This window comes from Rhodnius prolixus, unplaced genomic scaffold (assembly GCF_049639745.1).
Source record: "Rhodnius prolixus isolate KJV_2025 unplaced genomic scaffold, Rpr scaffold_2, whole genome shotgun sequence".
Taxonomy (NCBI): Eukaryota; Metazoa; Arthropoda; class Insecta; order Hemiptera; family Reduviidae; genus Rhodnius; species Rhodnius prolixus.
In genome coordinates this window covers 4,350,202-4,370,367 of record NW_027411592.1, presented here as the reverse complement: position 1 = coordinate 4,370,367, position 20,166 = coordinate 4,350,202, and the positions used below count along the sequence as shown (strand labels likewise).

Below are 20,166 nucleotides of genomic sequence, written 5' to 3'. Positions count from 1 at the left end.
AAATTTTTCTAATTTGAGGTGCCTAGTGTGAGACAAAAATTCTAGAAAATGGATCCAGCGATTTTCTTTACACACTTCGTAAACATGAAATCATTTCTTTAATTCAAACTTTTATTTTGAAAAATTGAATTCTTGAGGTCAGATAAGTTCAGCCATAGTCCATTCCTTTAAAGTGTCACACCACTTTAACTTGAATGAATCAGCTAAACAAGATAAAAGGTCATTAAAGACTTTGCTAGACTAAGTTCTAATTAATATAATTATTTCTTAAATTAACCTCTTATTTAATCCTTCTTTCGTAGTTTTATTAATGGGATTTCTTCAAAAAATATTTTGTTACTAATTTGGTTATCTTGTCTTTCAGTTTGGTGATGGTAAAGAGGTCTCCTTGAATTGGTTCAATTGCTTTAAAGATTTCTTTTTTATATGAATTTGTGTTGTAATGAAATCTGACTAGTGAGTCAATACTGTGTTCTTATATAATTCAACTAGATAGCAGCACATCCAATAGGTTTAGGATTTAAGGCATGTTTTAAGCTTTGAAAACTTTAGATGCAATTATCTCCTAAACTAATAAATTATAGAAAATGATCCTAAACGCAATTATAGATTGTCTATAAGCATTAAAAATTCATAACGATCAGACGAATGTGAGGCACGATATAGAGGCTTAAATTTGGTGCATGTTTTGAACTGTACAAAGTTTAGCTGCTATTATTTCCTATCAGATGCACAATTTAATTGAAATAATTCCAGCTCTAGTTAACATCAGATTCTTTTTGAGGCAGCTTAATTGGCAGAACACTTCAAGAAGAACCTTCTGGACCTTTGTAAAAATAATAATGCAGCCAACCAATTTATAGAGCTGTCTCGAACTGAGCGTATATTAAACAAGTAACACGAAATCTACAACCTAAATAAAAACAAGATAGGGAATGAAAAAGTGCTTTAACCAGGTTTTTCGGCAATCTGTCAAATTTTTGATATTAAAATAGTTTGTAAATAAATAGAAAATTTCTTAGATAAGTGCAAATTATTTTCTTTTTACATAATCAAAATTATGAAGGAAATATAGCATTAGAACTATTTTTTTGTGAAAAAATAATTTTACAAAAGAGTTTTTTAGTTTCTATTGTTTTCCAGTTAATCATTGTTAACTTATAATTTTATAATAATGTTTGTGAGAAACGAATCTTCATCTTCAAAAAAAAGAAAGATCGTTTTTCCTAGTTGTGGCTGCTTGGTATGCCCAAGCTAAGAATCTTTAAGTACAGTTATTTATTTTTATAGTAAACAGTTTTGTGGCACTTAATGTGGGAAGTAATTCCTTTCTTAAGACTGGAGAACTTACATCGCGAACTGGTGCAAAGGGTGAGCTGGATGTCAATGAGACGGCGCTCAGGAGCTATCAGTTTTTATGCTGAAGAAGAAGCGATACGCCACGAACTACAGCAACAGTTGGAATATTTTTGTTGAACTGTAGCAACGAACACAGCATACCACCAAATGAAAACCAAGCGAACTTGTCAATTTTGATTGATGTTCTAAGCCACATTTCTGTGAGCTGGATTCTTTAGGTTTGAAGTAAAAAAATCTGCCCTACTCTGGCTACTTCAAGCTTCGGGCTCGGTGAAGTCCTCCCGTAAAGAACTATCCTCGAACCTAAACTAAAATATTAGTCTGGTGGAGCTGGTTTTTAATCTTCAGGTTGTAAAACAACTTTAGTGATATCAGATCCTTCGAGTATTTTTTTAGGTTGACTACAGGACGTGTTTTATCCCGGCGGGAAAGACTTATTTACAATAGCTAGTAAACGTTTGGCCAATTTTGAGAAAATTCTACTCCAGAGTACCAGAGTAGAGTAGAATTTGAGAAAACGTTTGAGCCGTTAGTAGGAAGAAGATCACACTGTAAATAACTAATCAGAGTAAGAAATTGTTTCTGTTCAAGCAATAAAACCAGCTTACATCGCTATCCAAGAGTAATAGACATGGTTCTACCACTTTTTAAACCTATGCACATAAATTGGCACGGCTTTGCAGGATGTATTAAAAATATAAGATTAATTTTAAGCACTTTAATTAATTTGTTTCCGGGATTGCTTTTTATTCCATCCAATTTATTCTCTGTTCCCTTTAGCAACGGAAGTCGAGATTACGGAAGGTCAGAATTTATTATGGAACCACACGGAATTTTCCAAAAGATTACCCAAGCGACACAAAATCTAAATCATAAATACGGATAAATAGAAAAATTATTGCCAGGGTTGTCGGCAATCAGTTTGTACTTTCCTTATTTAACATTGAATTATTAAAACATTTTTATGAACATTAATTGTTTGTTGTTTCTTCTTACTTGACGAATTCATTAATTTTGAAACGATAGTAAAAATTAAAATTTACATATCCTGTTGTTTTCAAATTAATCATTGTAAACCCACAGTAGTTGCGCGTTATTACCAAGCGTTGTAAACACCCCGAAATAATCAACTCGAGTTTCTTTTAACGAGTGTAAGTTGGCTGTTGTTATTTTATTTTTTTTTTTTTAATGATTTAAGGCGCGTCAACATCACCGGTTATTGGCGCCCGGAGCTTTTTTCAGTGCACTGCCGGCCTCCTCTCGTTACAGACAACACCGTCCATCACCGGACAGTGAGCTGTAAGAAGCTCCTAGGAAGAGAAAATCTAAGGGTCAGCTGCTGGATTCGAACCCGGGACCTCCGCGTGGGAGTCCAGTATGCTAACCTCATGGCTAATCCCTTCCCTGGCTGTTGTTATTGTATCGATTACTGAACCATTAAGAAACAAATCTGATGTGAGACATTGCACATCTTTCTCTTTATGCAAGTGTTGTAGTTTTACTACAATTAAAACGAAACGTAAACGTGGAAAATATACGGGGATTTCAGTTTCCGGTTCATTATCTGGCGAACCCTTACAGATCCGCCGTCAGCGTCCCATTCTTCAGGGGTAGTAACCGTTGGCAGGAACGGTAATAACAATCTTTGGAATTACTACTTTCTTAAAATTAAGTATCTGTCTAAATCTGACAGTTAGTATTTCGAAATTAATCCAAATTTCGTGACAAGTAAAAAAATTGTCATATAAGTGAGCACGGTGAAGAGAAAATTTGTCATTTGCATTACTGCGATTAGAAAGAGAAGTGTCCAGCGCGATGGACTTGCAAAACGGTGGTGCCTTCTTAGGAGCTTCTACAGCTTACTGTCCAATATTAGAGAGTGCAGACTTACGATAATATACTGAACTTCGGCCGTCTGAGAAGGCTATCGCCGTCAGGACCTAGTTTATGTCATATAATGAATATTAACACTAACAGAACGTAATAAGAATTCATGTTCATACCAGTCCCCTCCGCTGCTGAACATTTTGATATTAAGGGAGTAATTTGGAACCCGAATTTTCAGGCTTCCTGCAAAATAGTTAAGTTAAGGCGAACCAAAATGCTATAAAAAAACGACGTTTATTGAAAATTTCTTGTTTAACATATGATCTGGGGGTGAAGGCACACATTGCACAAAAGCGAGGTCAGCAACTTGTTGGACTTATGTTCCCTACTATAAAATCATGCTCATACTCTGAGCAATACTTAAGAAGTTATAGATACAATAGAAATTATAAGCTAACTTTTTTTTAATGAAGAATGCATTTCTTCCTCAAATTTGAACTGTTCAATTTTATTTTATTTTTTTTCAATTTCACCTAATGTATGTAAGTTATTCTTTGTTTGTCAATGTACAATATTATCTTAATTATACTAGCATTTCTATGACTTTCATTGCCTATCTAATGGTTTCATTCAAAACAGAATCGTCATCAGAATCACTAATAATTGTTACAATATATTATTTAAATAATTATTTTTTTAAAACTGAATAAATTGCGGTTGAACGGCAGACTGAATAAGGTTAGGTATTAAAAGAAACTGAAGCACACTCTCCAGACTCTTTCTTCAACTGTGGGTGTGTTGCTTCCCATTAATTCAATTCTGAACTATCAATCTACGAATTAAGGAAATGAGAATGTTCATAACAGCATTATTAACTGTAAAGCAACGCCTTGCTCCAATTCTTCTTCATGAAAGAGTTGCACTTCTAAGAGGAATTATAGTGGCATAGAATTAAATAAATTTGATTACTAATATAGCTGAACATTTTCTAATTCAACTTTCAAAATTCAACTGATGTATTTAACATTTATTAACAATAAATGACAGTAATCAACAGATAAAGCACATTTACTGGACAAAATTAATACTGTAACCTCTAGCGCTAATAATTTTGTTTTTTGTTTTTCAAATAACCCGTGGAAAAGTACATCAATGAGTTGTTTTGTCTGCTGTACCTGTGGATATACTCAACCTCATTAGGATATCAGAAATAATATTGTTACTCACATTCACAGCATGGTGATTCTGCAAAGTTAAGAAATTCAACTGTTGATTTTATGCGTGCATGTTTTTTTAAAAGGTTTGGAACATTCATCCAATTAAACTTAATTAGCTAATTTCCTAATCAACTATGTTAATAATGACTAAACACTTTCAATGAAGAAAGGCGAGCGGCTGTTCACACCAGACTTTTTTCACAAAAATATTTATATCTAAATAAATATTAATAAATTCCAACAATTCCAAGATCCACAGGTCAACAAATGGAATAAAGTCAACAACGAAAACTAGGTTAATATGTCACGAGTCTTTCTTTTTTTTTTAATTTTTAGTTCGCTGACACGCGATTTGTCGTGTACAGCTAATCCGCTAATATGCATAACTAGGTAAATCTGTGAAGCGACCCTGCAAAAGGCGGTGAATTCTGGACGGCCAAATTATACCTTTGCATTCCAAAAGAAATGTGGAACATATTCAGCGATGTGTCAGAAAGAAGTGAAGACAAAGCGTTTAGTAGGGCCACTCTACCGGAAACGTATGGCCTAATTCTCCCATACATAACAATTATCTGGACAACTACAGACTACCCAGTGCTTACACTTATGGCGTAACGTGTTACTGGTAACATATTGGGCAATCGGCTATCCTAACTGGTCTGCTTTCCAATAAAGTGAAACCCTTGGGTTTTGCCACTTCTTGTAAGCCAAAGGTATACAAGTCACTAACTACAATTTTAAAAATTGAACATCCAGTGTGTTACTACTCCTTCTACATTTTCTTCTCGAAATTATTTTTGCAAGATGAAACCCATGTGGATTTCACAGTAGACTTCAATACTGTCAATGTAAAAGCGATTTGACCACCTCAAGATCACTGAAATTTTGCCTGAAAAGAAGATATGGTCAACGCCAGCATTGTAAGAATGCAATAACTTCTTTATCCCCAAACATTAGCCAGCACCTTCTGAAATTTATCGACTCTTAATGGCAGCTTACTGGGTATACCCACTGTTCACAAAGATTTCCTAAATCAACCGTATTTGTTGATATGTGCAATTATTGCAGTAAGACATTATGTCTGTCTCAGTACCGTTATGATTCCATCAGATAACCTTAGAACTGCCTAAGGCAATGAACCTCTACCAAAAGAAATGTTGATGCATGAACCGGCCAACACCTTATGAAAATGGTAACCGTAGTTCCCAGTGATTCTTCAAATCACAGCTACTCTTGCTCTTAGAATACACCTCCACATTGGAGGAAGGCCATAATTTGCAATTATATTCAAAGCTTATTAATTGATGTTAATTCCATTCGCTACCCAATTTTCCGAAAAATTCTTACATTGAATGTATGTGCATTGGTCTACACTCGACAGGCTGCTTTCAGTGACTAGAACTCTAACAAGAAGCATCTCTTCCCGAACGCTAGGGTATAGTGGCCATGACCCAAACAGGCTAGTCTCCGAACATTGCTCAGCAGTTTCTTCACTGGATTAGTCCGCCTGTGAGAGTGTCTCGGAGAGTTGGTTAGTTGAGGCTCGGAGAAGAGTAGGTAAGACCAACTTGATCGATTCTAGGCCTCAAGACTCCCCAAAGTTCCACTGTTAATAATTATTCTCTAGGTTTATTTAAGAATTACTGGGAAAGTCAAAGGTATTTAGACTAGTCCATCGTAAAATAAGTTTTTTCTTCATCTTTTTTTCTTTTAAATAATAGTAATAATAAATCATATTTGAGATTAATTTCCAAATCACACAGTTTTGGAAAAGTTCTAAATTTAAAACTGCTGGCTGCCAACAGGTCTGCCTAGGAACATTTGACCGGCCCCATTATTCGCCATAAAATCAGAGATGAGCTGTTAGTAATGGACTTGCGCGAATCCATTGTTATAAATTAATTACACATTTATATAAGTTTAGGCTTTTATAAAAATATAAGCAGAAGGTCGCCGAATATAGCAAATAATACGCAATGACATTTATATTTATTTATACAAATAATTTTAATTACAGTCAATTTTCAATAATTACTGTTATAATTAACTTTTAACGCGGTTGCATTCAACTTTGACGAGAACTGCGTCATTAACTAATGCAATGAATCAAACCATCCGATATACAGTTAAATCTCAACGTGTGAAAGTAAAATTGAAACCATGTAGAATATAAAATTTCAAGTCAAAGAACTTGTAGGCGTTCTGAAATTTAAGAAGTTACTGCGAGAAGAACTATTAGGTAGTATTGCTCAGTCAATAAATACAGATAATTACCGCTACTAAATTAGTTCAACGCAAAATGATCTCACTTAGTAGAATAGAACAGTATTTATAATACATATCTGTTGTCCTAAAGTATGGAACATGGAAACAAAACACGCATTTTGTTTTAAAGCACGAAATTATTATTGATAAAAGTATAAAGGACAAGTTTTTACAAGAAAGATTGGTGCTTAACTTTTACAGCAAAGCTAGATTATTCTGGCAATACTAGCCCTTCCTGAACGGGCATTTAAACAATGGACTTAATAGTAAATACAAAGGAAAAAATTGGCATTAAAATCTAACATAGGATCTAACGAGAATTTCATTAAATGAAAAGCATTGTTTGGAAAAATTGACAGTACATTAGTTATTATTACAGATATACCGCTCAACTTTGAACTCAGCACAAAAATAAATAAATAAATAAAAAAGGCAATGGAAATTACTAGTTGTTCCCAAATTTCATTTTCTGACACATTATTATTAATTTAAGACGAATGCCCTGAGGCACAATTGGACATAACCTAAGTGAATAACACATTGAATACTTCTAGTACTTTGTTACAACATTTAAATACAAGAGTGTGTTCCTTAAAACACAATACTGGCGAATCCATTAATAAAGTGTTCTTAGCAGAGAACAATCTAGACTCATTCACTGTTTATAAACATCCACACAGTGCAAAACCAAGGAAAATCTATCCAAAATTCATATTACAAAACCGATTGGTTGGAAAAACTTAAGTTTTTCGATTACCATAACTAAAATTACTTCCATATAGGTGTGAATGAAGTTCGCTTGAAGAAAAATCATTAAATTAGGGAACTTGACAAATTGTACCAAAATTACAAACATCTATGCTTGTATAGATCGTGCTTGACGTATGGAGAGAAACTACTCTGTCTACAAAATACCTCAAACAGTTGAACATTCACCGCACGGTCATAACCAAGTTTCATAAAACTGCGTATTTTAATTGAGAAATATTTAATCGTAAGAAACATAACTTTTTTTTATTAAGTCAAGCTCAATTGTAGTTACATAGTAGAAAATGCACACCTTACAGTAAATAACAATGGAACCTGCCTTCATTTACCTGCGTTTCTTCTGGCTGGACTTTTCTTTATTAGCTTCACTGCTTACATTACCCTTTGCTAAAGTTAATCAACATGTTTAGATTTTAACCATTTACTAGCTTCTTTTAGCTATTTTCGGCAGCTTTGTGATTAGATTTTCAATTCTAATAATTATAAATTACTATCATGAATAATTGTTTAAACAAAATAATGAATTAGTCATATTTATATTGTATACAGAACTGTCCAGTGATAGGAACCAAATACCCAGGTCTCAGTGAACATACAAAGGAGTGAAGCTATCGGTCCTCAGAACTTCGCAACTATTGCCAGGATTTTTATTTTTAATTTACTTACATTTTGAGATATTCTTTTAATATTTTCATAACTTATTAAACTCAATCTGATTACACAATAAATAAATAATTATTTTTGCTTATTATGCAATCAATAATTACATAATTTTCTTTCACAGTGGTTAAAAAACAATTGTCTACAATAAAACCTATTATAATTACCGAAGCAACAACGTAAACGTGTTCCGGGTATTTAAAACGAGGTCTCCCGGTAGCTGTTATGAGAGTAACAGCAATGCCGCAAATGGACGATAGGCCAGGAGTACATTCTGCTTCACTCACACACTGCTCATTCTCAACTAATTCTAATTGCAATTGCAATTAATTATAATTATAATCAGCTAATTCTCTTTATTCGTGGATTTTATTTATAGTAAGACTGATCAATTAGAGACTTTGTGATATCAGTTGCATTACCTGCAAATAAAATAATGGATTTGAAGGTCTGCTTCTATAAGAAATACCCCATAATACAAGCGAATACGAATTATATTAAATTTTCTCTCTTCTAACCACACTTTGTGTTAATCAGAGCAGAAGGTAAGGTCCCTGCTTTATTTTTTAGCATTGTTCTTAATAGAAAATTATGAATCAAGAACATATAATGAACCTTGGGTAATTAATTATATCTGAATCACCTTGGACAATTATTTTTTTCAATTTATTTTTTTACAATTTTTTCATCCATATTCACATGGTGCACTACAAGGAAAGAACAGAAATATATATATTTCAACTAAAGCTACTTTCAATTAAAGTAGCAAGATCTAAAAAGATTCACCATTTGGCGTAGATACAATGAGTTCCAACTACAAAGGTTGAGACAACTCTATCATGGTTCTAGATGTCCAGTTTAATGTATCAGCCCACGCACAATTGTTATACTACAAGAATATAAAAGCCCCAGTCAGCTTAATCCAGTCCAGCATACTAAACAGTGAACTTAAAGAATTTTTGTGATCTATTAGGTTTAACACTTGAGTGCATAATTATAGGGTTGTATCAAAAATTATTGTTAGGAATCCAATCCATGTTATACATTGGATCAATATCATTATGATTAAGTTCAGCAATTATATAAAACTATTTAAACATAAAATAAAAATTAAATTAAACAAAAAATCAATACTATCTAAGACTGGGTTCACCAAAATCAAAGACTTGAAACGACCAAAACAGTACTGCAGAAAAAACTGCCACAAATTTTTTTAAAAAGCGTTAAAGAGGAATAAGAGAAGACAGTGATAAGCATCGGAAGCTCAAGAAACACACTGAATGTCCCCGCTTTCTATTCGTTGGTTAAGCACCCTCACAAAACGCGAATTTCTAGCGGAACTAAAGCTCACAATAAGTTAAATTGGATTTTTAAAAAAAGTAGTAAATACCACTGAATCTAAAAAAAAAAAAAAAGCAATAAGGTGATACTAGAAAAGTACATTGCGTTCTTCGGGAGTTCCGAACTATTTTCATCCTTGCACGTGTTTACAATGTTTATGCAATATTTTATACGATTTAAATCTTACGAGCTCATTGCTTGCAATTCCAATAGATATTTTGCAGTTTTCAATAATGCAAATTAATGCATCTATTATAAAAACCGGACGTTCATTTTTTTTTTTTTTAATGCAAATATTCAACTTTAGACTTCATTTTCAATACTGTTAATTTAGATTCATATATTTGGCGTCTAGGTCTTAAAGTCATTCATTAATAATGTAAATCACTTAGTATCAAAATGTGGTAGGAATTTATTGGTCTCTAAAAATATTATTGCTTTGTTCTGATCTTTCTCAATGTCTTGATCGTGCCCAGTTATTTACGATTTTGAGTTTTACTCCAGATATATAATTTTGAGATAAAATAGGTGTTTTTTACTATGATCTGTGTGTGTGTTGTCAGATAACTAAAAAAAGAGAATTTGTCGTTGTTTTTGTTTTGTTTTCATATACAGGGCCACTTAGATCAGACTCTTTCTGATTATATTTTCTGTAGATTGTAAATGGCAAATAAATTAAAACAAATGAATAAATATATAAATTATTTCCAGGTTGTATTCCACTGCAACCAAATTATTATCGCGCTCTCCTGGTGGTTGAGGTAGTTATTCCCTGTAGCAAATACTTCCACGGTGATGACCAGGGTATTCTTCTCAAAATTTGACTTTAGGGAAGTTTTAGGAAGGGCGGAAAGCAAGCAAAAACATGAATTCACCGGAAATATCCAATTATCCCGAAAAATCAATGACACTGTCGCTATATTTGATTCTCTGAAGTAACAAGTGGAAATTAAACTAACAAAGGCTATAAACGGACAAAGTCTATGATTAAATAGAACACGCAATATATGCAGGTTCTTTTATAATTACTATAATGCATAATGTGAAAGAAACGAATATAAGATCGAACACTTAAGGAGATAGGAATCTCATCATTCAACCACAAATTGACAGCAGCAAAATATTTATTGTAGTAATTATTTACTAAAAATCTGTGTGGTTTAGACCACTTCTTCTTTTTAATTAGTAATCTCAGGTTTGTCTTGAAAAGTCGTTTTTCTCTATTTGTCTGACCTCATCGTTGGCTATTACGTGATGCAGCAAAATTTACACGGAGATTATACACTGTTGTGCTTTAAATCAAATGACTATCGCCGCTACCTTGTTTGACTGAGTTTTGATTGATTGCTTATTTATTTAGTTTAGAATATCTCAGTGCTGATTTAACTGAAGTTTTTTTGACTACGCGTACACGTCTGATGTATATATTTTGATTTTATTCTCTCTGTACATAATCCTAGGGTTTTTTGGAGCTAAAGGAACTGAAGGATGCAGACTGAAGAAGTGTATACTAGCTGCTGACAACCGAGTCTGAGAAGAGAGAACTTGCTGTAGATAACGGATAATGATGTCGTTTTGTCTTAATAAGCAGCCTGATTATACCTAATTTCTCCTGTACACTAATATTACAAAAAAAATAATTAGTACTAACCTCATAGAATATCCAGGTTGAGAATAAGGTCTGTATAAAATTATAAACAATAAGGATATTGCGCAGCTTGAACGGCTTTCGGTTGGCCATCAGCGCTGGGCCGAGGACTATGGAGAAGTAGGCGTATCCTAAGCAGCATGCCAGTGTAGGCCAAGGGGATGCCATCATGGCCCAATCATTTACTCGTGGATCTGGAATTCAGAAAATATGTCGCTTAGTACAAGCTGTTGCTGAAGCAAGTTTCATTTTGGTTAACATTCGCAGAAAAAGGCCAGTTTTTCTACAGTTCAGGTTTTATTATTGGCATATTGACTTACTTTGGAAAAGTATCCTTTTGCCTGTGTTACATACTTATTTTCAGAGAATACTGATTTCGGTCGGGGTTTAGGAGGAGCTGAAGTATTTTAGGACGCATTCTTCAATAGTACCATTTCACGACAATGTCCCTATGTAATACTCAAGTCAAATTCTAGTTTTGAGAAAATGCTTCATTTCCATAAAAATTAATTATGTAAATTGCGGTAAGAAGAAATGAAAAGGAGAATCTAAACTTAGTGTGTTAGTTTTATTTATCTCATTTACTTTGAACCAAAATAACCCTCGCCAATATTCTTAAAGACACCCAGAATGTTTTTTAACTTTTAACATAATGAATATAAGTATATATTTTCAAGTATAGTTAAATAATAATTATTATAATCATTGGCTAGTCAGGAAGAGATAAAAACCTACTGTACTTCCGGCTGCTAGCGCGCCTGTGACTTACTTAAAACAAGATAACTGTCCGTCCTTCAAGAAATTACAAAATCTTAATTTATTTTTTTTTTAAACTTAGCGCTAAACAATTTTGAATTTTTCGTAGTTTAATTAATCTAACCTACTTTTATTCTAAAAGAGTTGTAAAGACTAAAGCAATTAAATGAATTATGTATGTGATGCGCAAAGCAGAATATTTAAGGCTCTAAATGTGTGCACCAACATTGATTCGTAATTAATAATACTATTTTTCTAGGTTCTAAAATTCCCAAGAAAAACATATGTTGACGTTTTTTTTAGTCCTAAATCTCTGAAAGCAAATTTTCAGTGGAACACCCAATTTCTCTTTCTGGAACTCTCAAGAACAAAAAGAAAAACTTTAATTTCTTGAGATGTTAAGTTAATTTATTTTTGTCTAAATTTATTTACAATTCCCAAGGTCTAGTGCCACATTTCGTTAAATTTTAAATTTGTTTTCTTCGGAGGAGGACATGAGGATTAGAGACGGAAGTGATTGATAAAAATCTTATAAGTTTTATATTCACATTCCCATTAGAGAAACGTTTAAAATAGACGAAGCAAAATATAACTTGGCCGCTCTCTTTGTTTTTTGTATTCTTTGAATGAAAAATAAAAAGAAGTTCACAACCAGTGTGTTCTAGTGGCTGCTTTGTGAAGGTGGATTGGTTCCAAACCTGAGACGGAACTAAATTACGAATTTAAAAAAACCTCTGAATAAATAAAAGTATTTTGACCGACGATAAGCAAAATAAGTCAATATAATGCTCCTTAATCCTAAAAGTTCAGAAGTAAATGAAAATCTAATTGTGCAAGACAAGTTATCAGGCGAGATATAATATATGATACAGAATGGTAGTCTTTGAATAGGCCGCAACATAAATGCATTAAAATTTTTCGACAGAAAAATTCTAAAAAGAATTTAGGGCCTGAAAAATAAAGCTTAAATTTGGAAAATAATTTAAAGGAACAGGTAAAGGAGTAAAGGATACCGCATAGAACTTCACTTGCTTACCAGTCTCTTTCGGCACTAAACCACTTTGTTTTATATTTTTGACATTCTTTACATTGTATTTTTTGTTTTGGTTAACATATCGTACATCCATTAACGAACGTCAATTGTCAACTTATCTGTTTAATATTTTTCCTTGTACGGCATTTTAAAAGCACACTTGTATGTATTTTGATTAAATGGATCAACTGGAATATAAAGCCATCATAAAGAATCAAATATAAATGTAGCCAAATTGGTGAGGCTTTATGAAAAAATCCATCCCTTGATTTCAAAGAAATGGGTGACGTAATGTAAACGTGACCTTTAAATGATGATCCATTAAAAGATCAGTTTCAAAACTGCAACCATTAATGGAAACCAAGAAGCTGCATAATACGTTTTTAATAAGTAAATGTACATGAAATAGCTGGTATTATAGATTATTAGAAGAAAGAATGAGGCGCGATAGACATCAATAATTACATATGGGAAAGTTTTTTTCCACAAGGTGCTGCTGTTTGTTAAATACTGAGGTAAATCTAATTGGAACACGAGTTTCCTTTAAAATAAAAAAATCAACTGTTTTTCAGCGCCGATTTGTGACTGTGAATTAAGATGTGAGCCCACTTTTATGCACCAACTTCGAAAAACTAAGCAATGGAAAACTGCCGTTGACACAGCACAATAAAGAGCAATTTTATCTATTGGAAGGTCATAAGGAATGTTTTCCGGGATGTAAAAGGAATGTTACTGATTACTTTGCCAAGAGCAAGGCAATAATGGAAATGCTAACCTAGTTTTGGGGTCTAACTGGATGAAAAAATCGTAAGAAGCGGCCTGGATAGCAAAAGGAAATATTCATCTTTCATCAGGGCAATATACTTCCCACATCAGGCCATTACTTCCGAAAAACAGTGGGGGATATACTCGTAGATATGTGGTACGGTGTTGCTGGATTATCCGGGCGTATTCAACAGTATGATATCTATTCCCAAATCTAAAGAAATTTGTAGCTTAAAAATGTTTAAGTTAATTGAAGAGATGATAACAAGCGCGTACAGATTGGATGCCGTGGCGGGACTTCTTTGCAAAAACTTCCCGATTCGCCTTTTGGGAAATGAATCTATTCGTAAGAAAATCGTAGGAAGAAAGGGAATTGAACTAAAAGTGGGGGCTACTTGAATAGAGCAGCGAAGAAGCCGGAGAATTTACCACTCCCTCCCTGATAATTACATCGAATGCTGCCAAGCAGATACCTGACAGCCCCGCGCAAAAGTACTATGTTCTAGAAAACTGTTTTCAAGTACACTTCTTTTTATGGAAACCTGCTTAGTAGTGTGTTTCAAAAAGTGTTTTAAAGAGCGCCGGGCGGAAAATCAAAGTTTATTTAAAAACAAAAAGTTTCGTCCGTAGTAGAGCAAAATCGATTTAACTATCAATCAATCAATTTCAAATTATAACAATAAGGCAAAATATTCCCTAATTTAGAAGTTTCAGTAACCAAAATTATGTGTTTGTTAAATGCTGTACGAAACACATAAAAAATGGCCATTAAAATGATTCTAACTGCATTGTCTTTATAGCGAATTATATTTAAATAAATTTTGTACAATTACATGTTTTGCTAATAATTTTAAAAGATACAAAACATTTAATTAAGATTTTTTTTAAAAAAAAAAAGCAAAACAAAAATCTTTTGATTAATGGTAGCGACCTCTTAAATATTAATCAATCGATTTTGCTCTAATACGGACGAAACTTTTTGTTTTTAAATGAACTTCGATTTTCCGCCCGGCGTTCAACATTTTTTGAAACACACTGCTACTTAGGACAAGATGTTAAACAAACTGCTGATAACATTCTCATTAAAATGGCGAAAAAATTAAATTCGTACTCACAAAAAAATTGTGCATTAAAGTTTGGTTTTTTAAATTTGAGTTTCTTAAAAATTAAGAAAATACTGGAATACGTACCGCTTCTGTTATCCATGAGATCGTGGTACCAAAGTGCTAGTCTTGTTGTCATGGTTACCGATGCTGATGGTGATGCACTTTAATGAAGGCGCTGGCCTAACATGCAGCATACAAACATGTACTCCTTGTCGGCAGCTAGCTCCCTTTCAGATTACCTCTCAGCTGGTGGCCGACCGCGTCTTGCCACGCCTTCCTCCCCTGTTAACAAGGAGATAAGCATTAATCGTCCGCCACAGTCCTAAATGGAAAACACTAGTATACAAACATTTGTTTGTTGAGAAGCCGGCCGTTGACATTTGCAATAACCAGGAAGAGAGAAGAATTCGCTCCTTAATACTAGCGATACTCAATTCTTGTCCGAGAACAAGTGTCACATTCTCAGCTCTGCCGCGAAATATTCCTTTTTCCAATTCGATAATTCATTTATTTTGTTTGTGTTATTTCCGTTTCGATCAGTGCACACTATATAATTTTAATCGTTAATCGTCACGATTACAGTTTAAAGACGTCCTTCATGTGGGCCATCTAAAGTTAGTTGGCCATTTCTTTACTTTTTAAAATAAAAACTCATAAAATTTAAGGAGCAAATTTCTGATAAACCTTCAACAAATTGGTAAAATTTCAGCTGCCATTAAACTATCCAAAACTGGGCTATTTATGACGATGTTCCGAAAAACATCTTTTTTAAAATTTCGTATAAGGAATACTATTTGACAGGTATATTGACAATTATTGCGATTGTGCATCACATAGATAAAATAAAATTCCATCGATAGCCGCGCTAACTCTATCATGATTTCGAATCTTTGAAACTCTTAAATCAGCAACTGAATGAAACGATAAAGAAGGAATGCGGATGTAGGCTTAATATCCGGACCGATTTTAGGCACTACGCAACTATAAACACTGGAATCATAAAAACAAGTTCAAAGCCCTAATGGTTCTCTTCGGATATTAACAAACAAGGCCGGGTTTTTCCCTCTGATTAGAATGCTGAATTAACAGCATGCGACATAACAACCGGTTCAAGTATTCTGGGAAATTTTGGATTTAATGTAATGTTTCTTGGAATAACGTCAACAATTGCCGGCGATTATCACTGTGGAAACTCTCATACCACCTAATTAAGCGATATCTCCCTTAATGTAAGACAAGGTTGGGCTATTAAAGGGATTTGCAGAATAGAACCGTTGAAGACTTGTAAGCAGAAGGTACTTAATTCGAATCCTCAATTTAGACTTTCTATTCTCTCAGAATTTCTCTGAATTTTAGTCTGAAACGAGAGAAACCTATCAGGAGGCCGTCCTCACGATCTCAATGTCCTCGGAAATCGAGTGCCTTAATTTTGAAGCCGTCTTTATACCTTCAGATTATTATATGTCTACATTTAAATCACTAAAAAAAAGGTGTGTAATTTAGATTTAGAATTAACTTGAGAGGTCGCATCAAATTATTCTTTAAAAAAAAAAAAAGAATCGTGCACTAAAAGTTCGGGAATCACTGCCATAGATGTTTCACACCCAATCACAAATCAAGAATTGCAACATTACTTTCAAAGCAGTACAGAGAAAGTTAAAAATGTAATCTAATAAATCAGTAAAGATACTTTAAAATCTGTCTTTTCACGGTCAACTCTTAAAACATTCAAGGTGGGAAGTTAAAAACCAAATGAACAACAAAGGACATGGCAAAAACAAAAAAAAAATATTTTTGTTTGCTTAAATAAAAAAATGAAAGTAATAAGCATTATTCTTGTCTTGGTACAAAAAGAAATCTTAATAGAATATTTGCCCTTCATAAACATTTACAAACTATAGATCAAATCATCATAAAAATTAATTTACGAAGAATGTGTTAATGAAAATGCAAATCTGGCTTCAATTTGACTTAATATCCAAGATACTAAGACGTGTTTCATAACCAACAGAGCCCTGTCTTATGCATTTTAAAAACAACTAAATAAATATTAAGAAATTAAGAGCTTTTTTTTCTTGGTACTGGTATTAATGGCTGAAATGAATGACTGTGCAAACACTCCGAATGCAAGATAAAGGAGTTCTTCAAATATTCAGACAAAGCATCTCATGATTTTTAATAATTTCAAAGCAGGACTTTTTTGTTTACTTTCTTTTACACATTTTTATAAAATGTTTGTTCATTTAGGCAGAATTTCTATTGGACGATATCACCGGCTATATATTTTTTGGAATCTCTAAATAGAGTGTTTTTATAAAAAAAGATGTTTGAGCACATGTGGCTATTATTACAATCACACAATGGGGGTAATCATGACTCAAAAGTGGGGAAAATTGAATTAGTTTTAGACACCGGTAGAAGATGCCACCTAAAAGTCAAACGGTCACACTACAATTCCCCAAACTGCCACTTATTAAACGAATTTTTCAGTGTTTTTGTTTTAATATTCTGGAAATAGAACTGGAACGACTTAGCCTAAACCTAACACACTCATTGCAAGTTAGATGAATCACTTTTAAGGAAAACATTTTCCAGTAAAATCCATAAACCTGGAGAAGATCGTTCTATGAACGCTAGGAATGACACTGATCTATCTTCTCAAACGCTATATCATAGCTAATTGCAGGGGGAATACGATTCCCTAATAGAGAAGAAACAACTTTGGGAAGAAATTCTCGTGTCCTAAGTGAGTTCGTGGTAATGACGGCTTGTCTTACTTAGCGCCACATTATTCTGCTGCCAAACTGTACCCGCACCGCATGCGGTTATCGTGCGGACAACAATATGGAATGAGAAATATTCAATGGATTGAAACGAATCCAAAGATAGATGTCAAAGGGGTTGTGCATTGAATTGAATTTATTTACCAAAAGTGATTAAACTTTAAAACAACAAATTTGTGTTTAATAATGAAATATAATTGGCTATAGTTGTAAACCAATGCAATTACGACGTAACCTCTAAACTAATTCTTTTGATTCCTTTAATTAAAGCTCTAATTGCATTGTGAGAAACTTATTGACAATAGGTGTTTCTCGCTCTCTTTAATAACTTTAATTAAGCTGAATTTTTCATTAGTGAAAAAAGAAAAAAAATGCTTTAATTTCGACACCATTTTTAATTGAGAAAAAAATTGCAGGCAATTACTGTATTCGCTTAATTTGGAAATCGCTACAATAAGTGCAATTAGTGTAGCAACAGATAGTATGCAAGGTGAGAAGCCACTTGCCTACTGCTTATGGTTATACAGGAACACCATTGAGTTAATGTAAGGAACGAATAGACTTTCCTAACACCAGGAACCAAAAATTATACAAATACTTGAAATGTGTTAGGATTGTTCTATTTATCGAATGAGTCAAACGGAAAAATACATTAACTCCAGTAGTCAAATTTGTGCATCTGCAGATGACATATCTCTGGTTGCAAGGAATGTCCAGGATGTTTAATAAGCTGAACGCTGTGGGCAAAAAAAGTAGGACTCAAAATAAATAATATTAAAGCGAAATATATGTACATAAACAAAGTACAGTAACGAGCAGTGACTTTAGAACATTTCTTAGTCCTGAACTGTGAAATGGTAGAAAAATAGAATCAGAATCAAAGGTTATGGTAGGCAACCTGCACAATTTGAAAACTAGGAAGTTTTCGAGAGTGACTGAAAATGAATTGTATCGTGTCAGACCTGTCCTTGTGAATGCCGTTGAAACATAAATTCTATAATTGTTATAAAAAAACACAAAGCTCTCCAACGTAAACTTAATATACATATGATCCGGTTTCTGATCACATCTACAATATTTGAAGATCAAGAACGATTAATGAACTTTACGCACTCTACAATGGCTGCAATATACAAACGCGTAGATTAGACTAGTTGCGCAACATTTCAAGAATGCCATATACTAGATGCCTAAAGAAATACTATAAAGGAATTTATATTAGTCAAAGGAGAAGGATGCTTTGCAGTTAGTAAGAAACCCTACGTCCCGATGATTACGGTGTGTGCATGGGAACAAACCTTATCTCTGGCCGAATTTCTTCTAACTTGAAATTTTGGTTACACCAATTCTTACAAACTTTAAAAGATGAAGAGTCCAAACATTAGACTGAATTGTGGTTAGAGAGAAGTCACCTCCTACGCCCAGAAGTGTTATGATTCAACTTTTCTCTTGGAAATGTGCCCAAGAAAAATTGTCAAGTTTAAAGGAAATCCAAGGAACCGTTTTCGAGGAAATCTCCAAAAAACTAAATTCAGTGGTGGTACTACTGACGGAAGTTGATCGACTGTCACATATTTATCGTGTCCTCAAAGATGCAAGGGAACAATCAAATCTGAGTTTTCATTTTTAAGTTGCGGAGAGTACACACACTCTTGACGAACACCATTGTGTGAAAACCTCATTCTCGCACGCAAAAGATCTCTAATCTAATAACAATAATAATAATGGAAACTAATAATCGAAAATATTCCCGACTAAAAGAAGAAGTAAGATCGACATTCTGAATTTGGCAGAAAATCTGCTGAAAAAGATGAGAGACATTAATGAATTTATTTTTTCAAGTTTTTGACCAGTTTACCCAAAACAGTTCAAACTTACACTGGTCGATCACTTATTGAAAAAGTTACATTAAACCAACTTTGAGGGAACCTAGGAAAACTGAATGACCGTTTCTTTCAGAATTACGGTGGCTTTCAGTAAATTCGGAGTAATATAGAATCCAAAAGACAAGCTTCCGGTGAGTTATCGTTTTCGACCACAAAGACGCAGGAAACTTCTTTTTCGACTCAGGCGACTACGAAAATTTAATACAAGCACTGAATATAATCACATTAATTTCCTCTTATGATCTAAGTGGGAAAGTAATGTTTAATTGTTGGGTTGATTATAAAGAAAAGCTGAACATCTTAAATTTAAAGCTAAGATTTGATCAGATCAATTTGTGAAGAAATGTAGTAAATATGTGGCGTCAAGTGAAAGTGATTAAATATTCAAAGTGTAGTAACTTTCTCCTGGCCACTATAACCTGCCGACCGCAAGGAATTTCAGCTACAGTTCGGTACGATTAAACTTAATCCAGTCAGCTGCGATTAGTTACTATGTACCGACCGTTTTTATGAATTAATAGAAGCGAATTATAAGATCTAATAATTTATATTTTTCTAATGAAAAATAATTTAAAATACATTATAATTACTTCTTACACTATTAAGTTTTAATACTGAAAAATTAATTACAAACAAAACCAAAAAATTATTAATTCTTTATTTTCCAACAGAAAGATAACACAAAAATAACAGTTCTCTTTAACAACTGTCTTCATTACGCCAAATTCGCAACCTTCCACTACTTTCTTGAA

General features: G+C 33.3%; 1 protein-coding gene across 2 annotated transcripts in view; it reads right to left on the bottom strand.

Annotated features, from left to right (window-relative positions):
* The window catches only part of LOC141450312 (very long chain fatty acid elongase AAEL008004-like), a 66,450-nt gene that overhangs the window by 12,968 nt on the left and 33,316 nt on the right, over nt 1–20,166 (bottom strand). For both annotated transcript variants that reach the window (XM_074120618.1, XM_074120619.1), the window contains exons 2-3: nt 14,830–15,027; nt 11,089–11,279 (exon numbers count right to left, since the gene is read on the bottom strand). In XM_074120618.1, the coding sequence (XP_073976719.1) occupies nt 11,089–11,279; nt 14,830–14,881 (243 nt within the window). In that variant the 5' untranslated portion in view covers nt 14,882–15,027. The remainder of the gene's footprint in view (nt 1–11,088; nt 11,280–14,829; nt 15,028–20,166) is intronic.